Source organism: Sinocyclocheilus anshuiensis, unplaced genomic scaffold, assembly GCF_001515605.1.
Source record: "Sinocyclocheilus anshuiensis isolate Anshui unplaced genomic scaffold, SAMN03320099.WGS_v1.1 scaffold836, whole genome shotgun sequence".
Classification (NCBI taxonomy): Eukaryota; Metazoa; Chordata; class Actinopteri; order Cypriniformes; family Cyprinidae; genus Sinocyclocheilus; species Sinocyclocheilus anshuiensis.
In genome coordinates, this window is record NW_015551122.1 from 753,216 (window position 1) to 770,240 (window position 17,025).

Sequence of the window (17,025 nt, forward strand, 5' to 3'; positions counted from 1 at the left end):
TTCTGATTGGTCAGTTACGGCAATTCTCCGGTCATAGATATTTCCTAATATTCACAATTGTTAAACACTGGCAACACTTTATATCAGATGCTCATCCAGGTACAGTAACTGAAACGGGTGCTACTTTACTAAGTTTAGTTTGTGATAATGTCTGGCTGACTGTACGTTGTACTTTTCTTACTGCTTGTTGGAGTTTGTGGTTTACTGAAAAGGGTTGCACTGACCCTAATCAAGTCTGTGAGTTAAAGAATCAGGATGTCTGCTCTCTCATCCACATTCATCCCATGTTCCTTAGGAAATGGTTCATTTGAGCAGTTGTTCTCGCCACTTCGCACATCAACAAGCAGAAGCTGTGGGTAGATTCCGTAGGAAGACTTCTCAGCTTACCGTTATGTGTCCATGGCTGTTTGTGTGACAGGCAATGAAATATTAAGTCAATCTGCAAATGCAAGGCCTGACACATTGCTCCTATTTATAACTCTCTACCTCTTTCTTTGTGTGGGCTCTCGCTGCTTTTCCCCTAAAGTTCCTCAGCTGGATTGTTTTCTTGTTAGGCTTGCATGTGGATCCGAAAGTTCACCCCAGGCGGATATGATCCCTAATCCGATCCAGCTGCAAACTGAAAAGACAATCTGGAGCGATTCCATGCTTGAACCTCCCGATGGTGCGCTTGGTTCAGATGTCCTCTTTTCGGAAATGCAAAAGAAAGGGTAAAAATGTGATCTGTCAGAAGTGAAGCACTGTTTAAAGACATCTGAAAAGGGACAATGGCTCCTAAGCCTGTCTTTGTGCTTTTATGCTAGCTTGGGTGACCTGGGAACTTGGTTGCACAGAATAAGCAGCACAGACATGCACGGCAGCCAGTCTTTCCCTTCTGTTCAAGTCATCGGCTCTGAGACTCTGGCTGTCTCAGTGTTCGAGTGGCTGCCACTTCCATCACCTGTGTGTTCCCTTTTGTGGCCCTGACCCAGGCTCTGCGTTAACCCAAGGGCCTCTCATAGGCAGTGTGTCTTTCTTTTCTCATCCCTCACATCTCCAATGCTGTTCATGCTGGGCTGCAGCTTCTTGTGAACACACCGCCTCCTCTATCTGTATTACTGTCTTTCGTTTGCTCTCATCCTCCCTGTGCAGCCCACTGGTATCACAGACTCTAGGATCTGCTGGATGTGTGAGACAAATAAGGATGCCGTTAATGAAGGCCAGTGTCAGTGATGAGATAATTTGAGCACTGCCGACGGCATCCTCACCCCATGATGACTTTGGTTGCTTCCAAATTTATATACTATCAGTGCTATATAGCATTGAGATAGATTTGGAGGAGGGAGAGGGGGAATTTCTCTACCACCATCCTTGCAGTGGTTTTCAACAAGTAGAACATCCTCGTTGATTAGGGGTTTGGATCAGGGCTGGAGTTGGGTCTCTTGTTTTAGGGGTAGTTAGCGATTAGGGATAGGGCAATAGTACATTGGTGTGTGGTAGAGGTATGCAAACTTTCATGGTCTTTGGTACTTTTTTACCTCAGATCACTGAGCTACTCCTAGAAGACACATCTGCGGGCTGCCTGCAGGCGAGGCATAAGATATGCAGAGATATATATTTATACTGCCAAGTTCTGAAATAAAGGGATTCTGAGGCTCTGCCTTTAATGAAGTAGGGCCAGGAGTCCCTCTTTGCTCTAGCATTACAACCTCAGCAAGGACTCCTGAAAGCTGAGATAGGAAAGTGGACTCTCTACTCTTAAAGGCTGAAAGTAGGCTTGAGAGCAAGGTAGAGAGGAGCGGAGCGCATTCTTTACATGATAGCTTCAAGGTTAAAGAGTCCTCTCCCCTCCCGCCCGTGGCCTGTTTAGTTATTCTGGACAGTAACACCAGAGCTGAAAAGAGAGCGCCTTGGGAGACTTGCTTTAAATTCATGCCTGTAATCAAGCAAACAATGCAAATCCCTTTCTTGCCAGGATTGGGTTTTTATCAGGCACTGCTTGTCATGAATTCCTACATATCATTTGAAAACACTTCTATAGTGAAAGCTATATTACAAGAGCCGGTCAGTTGTTTGCTGGTTAGCATCAGTAATGTGGAGGAGGCTGCGATGGATAGATATGTGGTTGATATGAGTGAGTCTAAGAATTCAGAGAGGCTGAGTGAAAAGCGAAAAGCACAGAAAGAGAGAGACTGAATGATGCATCATGAGCTGCCATTTTTCATCCCGCTTTACAAGAAACCCAGTTGAAACACACACCACCCACAGCTCTCGTCTCTCCCCTTGGAAAATGGCCTCTCTTGGAAACTACAGCTAAGTTACCCAGAGGAAGAGGCGATTTGCAAATGGCCTCCTTGACTACTTCCCCTGAGCTCTCTCCTCAACGACGCTAGCTGCCCACTCTAGCTTCTGATACGGAGGCGAATAGCATGATATGCTGAAGTTAGCTGCTAGAAATACTCAATCCAAGGTCTCTGCTTTTTGTGTACGTCACAGAAATTGCATTAAAGTTTCCCTTACAACAAACTACCCTGAAATCTCGTAACTGTGAACAGTTTCATTCAGTGATTTCAGACAGCTTCTGATCATTAAGGAAGCACGTGCTCACTGAAATGTAAATGCCCACACAGCATTTTACACTTTGTAGTAGCGAGAAAGTGTTTTTTTTTTTTTTTTTAAACAGCTGTTTATAACAGTTTTTGATTCGGCTGAATAAATTAGCACATTGTTTGGTATATAGCTACTGTACATACAGTAAGAATAGCTAAACATAGCTAACATAGCCAACTTATAACATAACCAGCTATTGTAACAAAGGGGAAGCTTAACTGTAATAAGAGCTATTATAAGTTGAAAATGTGGAAAGCTAATGTTTTCACTAACAAGACAGTAACAAAATGTACCATGGCATTACAGTGGGCTTTGGATTGCCATATAAATAATGTGGGATATGAATATAATCATTCAGTACCATGGTATTGCCATCTAACACCATGGTACTACTAAAATATGTTTGAAAGTTTTACACTGATAACTATCACCAGTCTCTGGGAAAGAGTAATTGGATTTCAATGTCAGTGGACTATCACTGGCTTCATTACCTGATACACTATCTAGTAGATATGTGTTAGGTTACATGATATAGCATGTTCTCCCCTGTGTCAAATGCTACAGTAAATCCACAGCATCCCCTCATGCCATTTGATATTACAATGGCATCTCTGGGCTGCATGCTTCCGTTGCTCTCTACCCAGCTATAGGAAGATGCTCAGTGCTGCACTGCTGATTGAGGATTAGGCAGTTGTGGGAGACTTTGTCAACAGCTTTCTGGAAATCCAATTACAGAATATCATAAGCTGTACATGCATCAACCCCAGTCATAAACCCCCAAGGGGGAAAAGAAGTAGAAGGAGATTGTTGCAACCATTGCTCTTGTAATACATTTCCTCTGTGGAGAATGCATGATGTTTTGGATATTCTAGCAGAATACTACCAAATACTACAACAGTGGATTGCAGCAAATGCTAAAGTGAATTAACAGCATGTCCACCTTCGTTATTTGCTGGAATTGGTGGTCATCACTTCTTCTGTGTAGAGACTGTTTTACTTTTAAGAAGGAAAGATAACATTTAAAGGTTATGCATGCAGTCTTTTTGTCCAATTCTTGTTTAATGTGCAGAGACAACTATGAGTCATTCATAGGTTAATTTAAGAGTGTAGACACTATGACACCATGGCTCTATGAAAACATTGCTCTGTTTGGACTGACAGTCATTGTGGAAGAAGTATTTTTGTATACTTCGTATATGCCCTGCTACTTTGTGTAATACACAATGTAGTTGGTCACACTGGCCTTGTAAAATTCTCCAACACCTGCTATGCTGAAATAGTGCTTGTAGTGAATTCACCACAAACGGGAATAAGATGAAAACTTACCTCACTCGAGAAAATAGCAGTTTCTTGTATTGCTGATATTCTGGTAAAAATGACCTTTCTTTTTCTCTGACACATACAAAGGCTGAAAGTATCTAGATATTTATAATGATTACAAAGCTGTGATTTCCAGAATATTGTGAAACAAGATGCAAATTAATGAAGGCTAATAAATTAATGCATTAACCTCAGGCAAATAGTTGTTTGTTTTGCTAATATTGCTGAAATAAGACAAAAATGCAAGCTGCCACAAATTAACATTAACATTTGATTATTTAATGTAAATGTAGACAGATTAACATTTGATTATTTAATGTAAATGTAGACCTCTATTTACACATCTTGACAAATAATCTATTAATTATTTGTTCATGTTTTTGCAGTACCCAATCTAAAGTGAAAACTATACATCATTTGCAAATGTTTATAAATGTTTACTAATCATTAATAACTTTATGAGCAGTCATCTCAATGGCAAAAAGTGTCCCAAAAGACCTGAATTTACCCTATTCACACATCTTTACTAATCATTTATTAATCATTTGTTCATGTTTTTGCAGTAGCCAAGCTAAAGATGAAACTATTCATCATCTGTAAATGTTTATAAATGATTACTAATCATTTATTATCTTTATGGGCATTGGACTTTTAGCTAATGTAATAAGGTTTGTGTAAAGGGTGGCGGGTTAGCTAAATTCTTGCTAAAGACACAACAGATTGTAATTTTGGTGCAAAAAAATTTTTTTATCACCTCAACACTCACATTGGTATACTACTCTTCAGTATATCATTAAACAGGATATTCCTTGAATCATAAATAAACGGGGGAAAACAAATAACTTTTTTAAAGAAAATACTCACATATATTTATCTAAACAATGTAATATAAACAGGTTGAACCATCCCTTAAACCTACCTCAAACCACCAAACCTGTCCCTAACCTTACTTGTATCACACCTCAATAGGAGCTAATGTGTTGTGCATTAACACAAGCTTTTAATCATTTTGTAACATCTGTTAAAATCATAATAAGTGCTTGGTCATATGGAATTGAACGTTTAATGACATTTGTAAGTATTTTAACTTACATGAAATAATGATCTGTTTGAACATTATCTAATATTTAATAAGTTTGTTAGCAAACATTAACAAGCACATTGTCACACATTTCTAACTCTTTGAATATACATTAACTAATTATCTATTAAGCATTATATAATGTTTGTTAATGATTTATCAATGAAAATTATTATAAAGTGTTACCACACACATTGCATTTGGGACTTCCCAACAGAGATTATTTATATAAGAACAGTACGCTTTGTGTTTCCTGTACACAATCATTGCTTGGGATTATCAAAATTTGAATGTGATTCTTTTAATACTATGTTGCCCATTAATATTTTCAGTCTGTGATGCTCTACAAAGATCAGGACACATAACCATGATATTGACTAGTTGATTAGTCATGGACTACACCGACTGCTGATGTCCCTTGAGGTTGAAGGGTCTAGAGAAGACTTATGGTGCATTGTGTGTGTGTGTGTGTGTGTGTGTGTGTGTGTGGGGGGCGGGGAGCTTGGAATTGGTGCGGTGAGTCATGACCCTTGGACAGGAGATAAAGACACAATGACTCTATTCTAAACCTTAGTGAGTGACTTACTAGACAGCACTGTTAAGCAACTAGGCACAATCCTGAGGAGGCTGGTGTTAACAGTTAAATGTAAATTATGTCTCCGAGTTTCTGCCTGTGTAGACATTCAGAATAAGTCAAGTATTTGGATCCATTTTGCTTGGAATGCTGCCTATGTACAATATGCAGTGCAAAGGCAATGCATTGCAAATGCTATACATCTGTTGTAATGAGCCAGTGTGTTACTATAAACAGCCAAATGGAAAAAGATACATTATGAAATGTGAACATTAGTTTTGTGGCCAGTGCAATAAATGCAGCGGAAAATGTACGTGTGTGCATGCAAGAGGATGCATAATCTGAAACCATTTGTCTTTCAAAGACACATCCCGATAGCATGCTTCATTAGGAGGACAGGGATACTTGTTTTCAGCAGGCATTTTGAATAAACAGTTTGAAGGACTTCACATGTCTCCTCACAAGAGCAGATACAATTACTTGCTCAAACCCCCAGAGAACTATCTTCCTGTGAGAGTGTTGTGTTTGGGGGTGAGGTGTTTGTAGGGGTGGGTGGAAAGGCAGAAGCGGTAGAACGAGAAGAGAGAGAGAGGAATAAGGACAGAAGAGGACAGTGAATACCGAAAGCTGGATGATCGACTCTGACATTTGCCGCGATGCGCTTTAGGTCTCTGGGCCATGTACAATCATGGTGGCGAAAGATGGCTTCAAGTGCATGACACTGCGATTACATTATTTCAGTCCCAAATGCAGCCGTTGGGATGGAGTCTTTTCTAATGGTCCTTATCATTCCAACACCAGTGGCCTCACGGTCATTTGGAGCAGTCAGGCATGTGGAAATGCATCGTTCCTGCTGCAGTGCAGAGAATGTCCTGATTAGCAGAATGAAGGTGCGACGTGTTTTGACGAGTAGCCTGTAATGAGAGCGCTAGTTGCTCGGGGGCGAGAAGGTTAAGATGGAGGGGCTGAGGAAGGATCTTTCAGCCATTCAGAGAGCCGTTAACATTGCTTAGCACTGTTCCCTGAGCTGCAATGTGCACAGCTGCATGCACCGCGCCCACCAGAGTAAACATGTTATCAAAATGTAACGTGACACGCTAAGACTCTCTGCGTAATGAAAAGCAATGAGGCAATGCTTGCGCTTCAAAACAGGGCTCATAGTGACTCCAAGCACTGAGATTTGTCTCAATCTCATGGAATTACTTTAAGGAATGAAGCAACACCAGAGTACAAACACTGTACTTCACACTGATAAAAAGAATTGTTCAGAAATGTTCAAGAAGGGCCCTGGAGGTATTCACTCATGCCAGCTGTCCCATTAATGTTGCAAACCACGCTCTTTGGATATCAAAGAGTTAGTTCACTTAAAAATAAAATTACTCAACCTCATGTTGTTCCAAACCCATAAGACGTATGCTCAATTACAAAACACAAATTAAGACTTTTAATAAAACCCAAGAAATTTCTGTCATCAATTGAAAGTTCATTCAGCCAAAACTTTGAAGTTTCAAAAAGTTCATAAAGACATCATATATGTAATATTGCAGGGTCTCATGTTTCTTAAGATTTATAGTCATAGCCAATTGTTTGCAAAGTAAATTAAGAAATGAGTCATGCATGTGAAACAGTTTTTTATTCTTTATTTATAGCGTAGAGTTCTCTTGCAGTAAACTAGTTGCATTAATGTTGTCCTTTTTCGAAAACATATTGTTCAATATCGTCCAACTGATTATGTTGTCCTTTTTCACCAATTAAATTGCAATTAATGGTCTTAAGAGTAGTTCAAGGCTGTTAAATGAAGTAGTACAATTTTTGTAATACTTAGATTATGCTTTTGGGAAAACATTAAACACTATTTGTGTGCACTTAGTGTTTTGGAAAACCCAAACTTAGCCTGTAGACCAAGCTATACTGAGAGTTATGGTTTGATAAGAGAGATCTTCAGGAAGAGAAAGGTGCCAGGCCTCAAACAAGTAAGCTTAGGGAAACATCCAGATTGTTGGGGTAGACAGGCCAACACCAACAGGATTTAGTTGGAGTTGAGAGCTGACAGAGGCATCTGACATAATTTATGTATTTGGTTTGAGTTTGATCAAAGCCTGTCCTAATAAGTCCAGGACAACTGATGGAAGGGAAGCAGCCAGCTCCTCTCCCTCAGGAGAAAGGCTGTGTCAGAACTGGACCAAATTAAGAGTAAACTGTGGGAAATGTTGAAGACCAACAGAGCCGGTGAGGAGACGGGCGGCATAACTAGCCTCTACACAGTATAATCGTGACTCCTCTGCAGGCCAGTTTTCGCACATATGTGCCAGAGTAATGCAGCTCTATGGATGACCAGCTTTTGAGCAATAGAGAAGACAAGGACTCACTAGCCTGATTAGACTTTTGATTACTAGCATAGAATCTGGTCCACTTAGTAGCTTATTCTAATCAAGCACCTTTGATGCAGACAGTAAGAGACCATGCTTTGTTTTTATGTTACATTTGTTGGAGGATATGAAATCCGATACCAATAAACTGACTGATCTGTTGGCGTCCACAGACCTCTAGAGGAGCAGGGGAGTAGTGGCGTTACGAGGGCACAATCGCGGTCCGGGGTGAGAAACGGTCTCTGCCTGTGAATAATTTTGCACATTCGGGTTGGCTGACATGTCTATGAAGGGCGGGACTTTAGAGAAAGGTTGTGGTTGAAGGGATGAGCTGTCTAATTCAGAGGTTGAGTCTGGTGGGAGTCAGCCAAAGGGCTGAAACTGTTTAAAACACCTATATTTAGAATTTTTTTAAATTGACTTTTTAGAGGTACTTTTACAAAATTACCAGTCATACCATTGTTGAAGTAAGCAGTGCAGAGGTGTTAGCCTAATGTTTTGTAGGAGTCCACTTGTGTCTACATGTGGTAACTAGGCATTTTTCACATAATTTCATCAGCCGGTTGTGAATTATGAACTTGCTGGAAAAAAAAGAAATCAATATTGCTGGTCAACCAGTTTGGATGCCTCTTCTCACATTCTGTTAATTTAGCCACAGATTCCATGATTTATTTGTAAAATTCTAAAACTTTTGTTGCAATCAGCATTTTTTTAAATATCTTTTAAGAGTTAAAATATACGAAATTAACCATGTTGTTGCCCCCGGCTAAATATTGTAAATAACTCAGACGAGAGGTTCTCTGCAAACCGTTACATTTCTGTGTCAGTAATTGGATGTTATCGATTCATTGAGATGTGCATAGTTATGCTTCATTTGCTTCAAGTGTTTTGGGAGAATAAGGAACAACCAATCAGACGTGAAGTTTTGTATTTTGTTTAAGACAAGAGTGTGTTGATGGGTTCTAACTGTCACACGCATTGCAGCACTTTCATCTGCTGGAAAAAAAATGCAATTATTTCTCCACTCATATTCATGGAGTCAAAACAAATGTCCATGTTTGTAGAGATTTTCCTATTATGGCGATTATTCACTTGCCAACATCATTGGATTCCATTTGGTAGGATTGGTTTAGAATAATGCTTTATGCGTTTTTCGCCACTTTTTACTGTTTACTGTGTCATAAACAAACTAAGCAAACTTATCTTGCTCTGATTCCAGTTTGTTCACAGTTCTCCAGAGGGGTGTATGCCATCTTCGGCTTCTATGACAAGAAGTCCATGAACACGCTGACCTCCTTCTGTGGGGCCCTCCACACCTCCTTCGTCACTCCCAGCTACCCCATCGACTCCGACGTGCAGTTTGTCATCCAGATGCGCCCTCCATTGAAGGGCGCCGTCCTGAGTCTCCTGTCTCACTATAAGTGGAACAAGTTTGTCTACCTCTATGACACAGACAGAGGTAAGTCCTCTTAGTTACCTGTGAAACACCAAGTGAAATGTTCGGCCTAGATGAGATAAACAGTTAGTGCTGATTTTAATTGTTTTTGCTGGCTTTATAGCACATAAGGAGAAGGGCATGATGGAGGATGGATGCCCCATTTGAGTCCTTGGGGTCTGGATAGAGCGCCTGCAGTACTGGTGCAAAGGTCCAGATATCTCTGGGTACATGATGAGTTTAGAAATGATGTGGCCCAGTTTTGAGCGGCATAGACGAATTTGGGGCCCTAAAATACTTTACTTATTAAATAGCTCACCTTACTTTCCTAATACAGTTTATCTGCATTAGACTTGCACAGGGTTATTGATTTCAAACAGTTCATAAAAGTCCATGTTTCCTTCATGGAAGACAAAAAAGAGACATGTTCTGAAGAAGGTTCACACCTCTGTCTCAGAGGATATTACAAGGTGGCAATTTCGTATATGAATTCATACAATGTGAATTGTAAAAAATTCAACATTAGAAAAAAGAAAGCATGAAGGTGCACCCCTATCCCCACCCCTAAACATAGCCATCACTGGGGTGTGAGCAGATAAGATTTGTATGAATTCAACAAAACGTAAAATAGTTTCGGATTGCCATTAGATTGTGTTGGTCAAGTTCAAAAGAAAGAAAGAAAAGAAAAGAAAAGAAAAGAAAAGAAATACCACCATAAAGATAGTCAATACAACTTGTACCCTGTATAGCACAAGTTTTCTGAAGCCATACAATAGGTTTATGTGAGGAACAGACAAAAACAAATAGATTATTCATAAAAAAAAATAAATAAATAAATAAATAGTTCATGTTGTAATGTTGAAATACAACTGAGATTTCAGAGATACAGCAAGATTATCAGTGACTAATGGCTGCAAGTCGAAGTCGAACACGCCTAATGTCTGACCAGATGCAATGTGATAAGATTCCAGCAAATCACAAATGACAGCCAATCAGAAGAGCGTGTGGGCAGGCTCTCTCTGCAAGTGCACTGCTGTCTTGCACTCACATTGAAATGGACGTACTTGATCCAATTGAAAAAAAAAACATTATTCAAAATACATTTTCATTGACTGATACAGTCTTTTTCATGAAATATATTGTTTGTTTAAATGCCATTCAAAGCTGTTTTCAAGATCTGAGGCAAATCATCCATCGTAGATAATCAAAAGCATGCACAATTATATACAAACTCAAATTAAACTATTTTAATATTACACAAAACAATCAATCCCTGACCTGTCGGCCACAACATCGCTGAAATAGCATTTCAGAAATTGAATCTTCCTTTGCTCGTCGCGTATCGCTGGCATGACTGGTTATGACAAAAACTCTGATTAAAATAGCTACAAAAAGAGGTGCTCTACCAACAGAAAAGGAGGTGCAACCAAAAAGAAAAAAAACTCTGATTAACAAATCTTGTGTTATAGGTGCTGCGTCATGTCTGGTTAGAGTCATGTGGACTACTATCATAGTGCTTTACTGTGATTTTATTGTCATTTTTGAGGTTTGACAGCACCTGTCACCTATTCACTTTAATTGTATAAAACAAAGCAGTGTGAATATCCCACCAAACGTCTCCTTTTGTATTGCACTGAAGAAAAAAAAAATCCACACGCGTTTAGAACAGCATTAGGGTGAGTAAATAATGACATAATTTGAATTTCTTATAAGTACACGGACGATATTAGGAGTGGCAGTAAAACAATAGGATCCTAATATGTCTTTGTTACCAAATTAAAATTCAGGGCCATAGCAGTGCCGATGCCTCATCACCCCCCTCCCCCGAGCGTACCTGTTCTTGGGCCATGGTTTGTGTTTACTAATCATGAAGAGGTCACAATCTCCATTTGACCCAGAAGACACCTGGCCAATGATTCTGCTCTTCCTGTACTTTATATATGGCAATGCAGTCAACTCCTCTGCGGCAGTCACAACATCTGTGCTGTCGTTTCGGTGTTCCACCATTCGCCTTTCTGCACCGTGTCCTATTTAACCATTCATTTACTAGCAAGGAAATCATCATTTCCCATTGCTCATCTCAGATGGATTGAGCAATTAATTAAACTCAAGTGCTTTCTGTTGAGGAATATCTGTGATGAGTCAAAGCGTCTCATGGCGGAACACAAGCTTGAGGCGGTGACACTGGCATTTCGGGTCCCATTAAAGCCCACTAGCATCCTGCGGTTGGGTTCACAATGGTTTTTCCTGCAAAATGCATCCCTAATTAGATGAGACACAGCGCTAGCTCAGAGAGCTCATTGAGTCCGCCCTCCCATCCCTATGTGTCCTTCATAGCAGCTTCCGCCTGGATTTGTTTCACTGCGATTTAAAGGTCATTTCCTTTAAGTTGCCAAGGAGCTTCTCAGTTCAGTAAAAGACCATACAAAGAGCAGTTTTAGCATATCTCTCAAACTCCAGGACATGTAACCAAGGACATTATGTAAATTGATTGGCATTTTAATCAAATTGCATTAATTGCATACATGATGTGATGTAGGACTGTCACAATACCAGATTTTCACTACACAGTTATTGTCGCCAGAAGAATTCACAGTAATGACACTATCATGAGATCGATAGAAATTCAAACTTTAACTATGTATATTTTTTTGTTTTTTTCTCTTTTGTTCAGTGAATCACATTCAGATTAGAGGTGCGTTCCACTTCACTTTTAGACACACACTTGTGAACTTCCCTAAGCCCTTCCCCTTGGAAGACAATTAAACAATAGATCAGCTCCATAGCGGATTCCAAGTGGTCAAGGGCTTAGGACGTTCCAATTCAGCCCATTGCAAGGGTTTCGCCAGTAGTAAGCACTCATGCAACAAAAGCAATGATGTACATCCAAGTCAACAATACAAAGTTAGAGAGGGAAGGACATAAAAAAGGAAGTGGAACACACCCTTTTAGTGTATAGAAGCGAAGAGAGAGAGTTTGTAGCCATAATTGTGCAAAAGCATACAAAAACAACTACTGTTGATCGGTGCTTCCTGCAGAATGGGGTATCTATCACCTGTCTTTTTACAGAATCCATAAATCTCCCACACTGGGGAGCCACAATAGGAGATATGCACTGCGTTTCCTTCATTTATATGTATTCTGATGGGTGGCCTCCTACTGTGTTGGGCTGTCAACCAGATACTGCCAGATACTACAATATTGCTGCCTGATTATTAACGACATTGCACTACATATATAGACACAATATAACAATATTTGCTGAAAAAGTCCCAAAATTAAGATTACAAGACAGTATGGTATTATAAGAAACGAGTGAAGTTTTGAATTGATAGACAGGTGTCTGTCAAGTTTGGGTGGTACTTCAGGGTTGGATTTATCTAATGGCTTATGAAGGAATTTATATGCGGGTTAAGGGGCATTATTTAAAGCGTTTATAGTTTTAATAATGAACTTAATAATGAAAACTAAATTAATGTGTCATAATGACAGCCTAAATTATTACTAATTACAGCAGGTACCTGCATCTAATGCAAGACAACCAAACTCATAGCATAGCAATTATGTTGCATTAAAACACTATAGCTTCTCGCTCAGATTATTGGCTTAGATTTAAGCTAAGCTTCATACCCAGCCAGCATCCCTCCCTTAAAGGCAACAGTGAAATGTAATCCTTATTACTGGAACCCCAGGAGAGGATTAACGGAGTTTATTAAAGCACTTCATCAGGAACCTTGAGTCAAGTTGACACTTGGCACATCACATGGACACATACATCAAATGACATGACCCTGATGTGACATGGATGGGTACGCAACTGAGATGCTGGCCAAAAATGTTTATTAGTTTTGGCATGGGTCGCTATTTGATTCCATCTAAAGGATTATTTTTTCATTAGCTGTTTTAAGTACAGTTTTTTTTTTTAGTTCCAAGATCAAATAACAGCCAAGTAAGAAATGTTTATGGATCAATAGGGTAAGGTTAGGGTTGGGGCCTATCACATTCCTTTGATTGTTGGTGTTAGTTTAGGACAGAATGTGGGATAGACTTAGCACTATGTTTGTTTGACAGGATCCAGGAACATGTCTTTGAAGAGGCAAGGAAGGCAGTGCCTCCTAAAAAGAAAACAATCAGCTGTACAAAAACAACATTTATTTTGCAAAATATGTGATTAGATAAACCCAGGCTCATTGGAAATACGTGCTTGTGGCTACATTTCTGCAACACTGATACTGCGTACCTTATTGCACTTTCGCTGCAGTTTCAAAGTGAAATGTCCAGTGAGTGGGGCTAAAACTCGCGGTCAATATGCAACAATGACACGTTTTTATTACGCTGGTACAGGCACGTATTGCTGCGTTTTTATTACTTTGGTTCAGGTATGTATTGCAGCAGTTCAGACTTTGAATGTTCAGGGAGTGTCACTAAAAGGTTAATGCTCCATCGTGTTTGGAAGTAACAAACCCCCTACACCAAACACAACCCTAAACCTACCTGATAGTGTTAACAAATGCAAATCTCATAGCATGTTAAAATTGTTTTGAAGTCATAACATAATGTTGTAAGAAAATTAGGCTTTCTTAATTAAAACTCTGGCCCTGTAAATCAAAATTTAGATGAAAAGGACTAAAAGTTGACAATGAGCCTGGGTAGGATTAGATAGTATGAGCACGTGTAGTGTGAAGTGAATGTGAGGGAGGAACAACCTGACACAGGTGAAAAGTCATGTGACAGCAAGTAGTGCATCCATCATGCTATGTTTGGCTCATTAGGCTCTGGAATATTGGTTCATTGGTCACACTTGGTCTGCAAATCATTCTGAATGGGTCAAACTGGTGGAAATGGAAAGACTACTTACAAAGTAAACAGTTCACCCACTCAGATATCACTGCTTTCACTGAAGCTGAACTTAAAATTACTTTAAATTATGATCTGTTTTAGCTAATAATTAAATAGTATGTTAATATAAACCAAAAAGTATATTACATTTAAAAAAAGAAAAAAAATTCACTAGATTTGACTATGAATCTACTAGGAGTAAATCTGTGTTACTGCTACAGGACCATTTCTAGGATAATAGCGAACCTCCATCTGCCCCCCGGCATCCATCAACTCAATAAAAGTAATTATTTGTCCCATCCAAAGGACAGGTAGTGAGAAGATGACACATGAGAGACGAAACAAAAAGCATCTCGCAAAGCAAGCTTGATTGTACAGTTCTTGGTTCTACGGTTTTCTCTTTCATGTCAAATACTGTTATGCATGGGTGACAATTCAAAGTCATGTTTACAAGGTACCAAACCGAAACAATGAGTGCAACTTATTACTGCTTGCCAGGTTACAATTAGTTAAAGATACTTTGAAGTTCTGTTTCTGGCATTTAGTTGTAGGTAAACTTACCTATGAGCAGAACAGTATATACTGCTTTGTTTGAGTTATGTGTCTGAAATAATCTGTAATATCACTTCAGAGGATATATATATATATATGTATATACAGTGTATTTTTTTTTTTTTTTATGATTTTTGCAAAACAGTAATACATTCATTTTACATTAATTTATTCATTCATTCATTCATTCATTCCGTTTCAGGCCTATTTAGTTCCTAAAAACTCACCTCTAAAAAGCTGTCTTCCTCTCTAAGTTGCCAGCTTTTGGATGATATATAATAAGGCAAGAGTGTTTTTGCAGTGCATTGGGTAAACATTTATTCCTGCATCTGCATACTTGTGCAGACTATGTTCCTGGCCTTCAGATGAAACCAATCAAATGACACTAGAAGTCTTCTTTATTCCTGCAGACTTTAAGTTTCTCCTTGACATAAGTTGAGGTATGAATATATTTCTCCACTTTATGCATGCAAGTAAAAGAGAAGAAGCTGTGTGTGTGGGAGCAATGGAGAAGAAGTGAAATGGATTTTGCCCTCTCTGAAGTGGCGGTCAGGTATGGGCAGATAATTGCCAGGCTTGTGCAGCAGAAACGGATGATTACAGGGTTTATTGTCTCTCGCAGGCACAATCAACCTTACCTCGTGTCCCTGATTCAGCACACTCACTGCCACTTGATTTATGGGGTTCGGTGGCTCTCTCTCCCTCTCTCAGGCTTCATCATGGCCACTATATTGCTTGAATTCTCTTTCTAATATGCTTTCTTCCTTGTTTCCATCTCACATGTGTACTGTATTTCCTTTCTCTCGCCACCTCCATGTTTCTTTATGTTGTGTTTTGGATGCTGTCTGTTGCCTCCCAGTGTCATGCACATTATTATTATTATTATTATTATTATTATTATTATTATTATCCAATTCAAGTACTGATTTGAAATTAATATAAATTTTGGGTAGCAAGGATATAGAATTTTGGACATTCATGGTTTGCGTACAAATCAGATGAATTCATACGAAATTGCCAGTTTGTGCAATACTTATGGATTCTCATGAAATTGGGTTCCATGACCCCACTTCCAAAATATGTTAAAGTTCTTTACATTTAATTCTATGAATTCGTCTTCCTGTCATTATATCCTGTGGGGTGTGGCCAATTCAAATTCAATTCCATCTCATGAACTGTGAATCCCATGAAAATATTTTCTTCTGGAAACAGAAGAGGAGAAAAGCATCCCAGTGGGCCACTCTTACAGTATGAAAGCACTTTTTCTTTCATTTGACATTTGTGACTGGCAATTTTGGAAAAGAAAGACAAGTGACATTCCGTAAAAGAGACCCACCAGCTATGTATTTAGGTACAGAGCAGCATATACCTCATCATCTGCATGACTAGTGTCTGTAGAGTGAGAGAGAAGACTGCAGGCCACCTTCATCAACATCTGCACCCCAATCAGTGCCTGCATATCATACAGTCCAGTCAATGATATGCAGGCTAATCAGGGCATGACTTCAAGTTCCGTCCTGAAACACTAAATCAATCATTTCAACCAAGAACATGTCATGAACACACAAAATGGTGTACAGTATGCAACACATTCAATTCCACATGAATTTTTTTTTTTTTTTTTGGGCTGCAAGTCTTATTGGAAGTTCTTACAGGGTAAAAAGCAGTGGATAACAATGGTGATTACAAAAAATAAAATGCAACTAACCCTATAATCACGCAGAACAGGATAACAAAATGAATTAGCTTTAAACTTTCATTGATTTCTTTCTTTCTTTCTTTGCAAGTCACTTAAATCAGAAGACTCTTAGCCTGAATTTGGGTCTCATAATAATATCATATATTCAATTTCAATTCAATTCATGTGTATTTGTATAGCGCTTTTCACGACACAAATCGTTGCAAAGCAACTTTACAGCAAATTAAGTTTCTGTTTAATGTACATATGGCAGAAATGTATGGAAAATCAATTAAAGACGTAATCAAACAGACGATGAACACTATTAACAGCAATTATTATATGATGCAATCAAACTTATAGCAAAGTTTGGTAGTTCTGTATGTTGTTTTAGGGTTGGCATCATCTGAGGTCCTCTGAGGGGTTGGCATCATCTCTTCTCAGGTGTTCTGGATCCAGACTGAAGCTTGTGTAAATCCTAGTTAGCACGGGATGTCAATCCCAGCAGAAACAGAGAAACAAATAGAGACATAATTAGCGTAGCTGCTGTTCCAACCAAGCAAAATGTATTTGTTTAACCCAAACTAA

General features: G+C 39.0%; 1 protein-coding gene across 4 annotated transcripts in view; it reads left to right on the top strand.

The window, feature by feature from the left end:
- The window catches only part of LOC107663111 (glutamate receptor 3), a 150,663-nt gene that overhangs the window by 30,005 nt on the left and 103,633 nt on the right, over positions 1 to 17,025 (top strand). For all 4 annotated transcript variants that reach the window (XM_016453269.1, XM_016453267.1, XM_016453268.1 and 1 more), the window contains exon 3: positions 9,153 to 9,392. In XM_016453269.1, the coding sequence (XP_016308755.1) occupies positions 9,153 to 9,392 (240 nt within the window). The remainder of the gene's footprint in view (positions 1 to 9,152; positions 9,393 to 17,025) is intronic.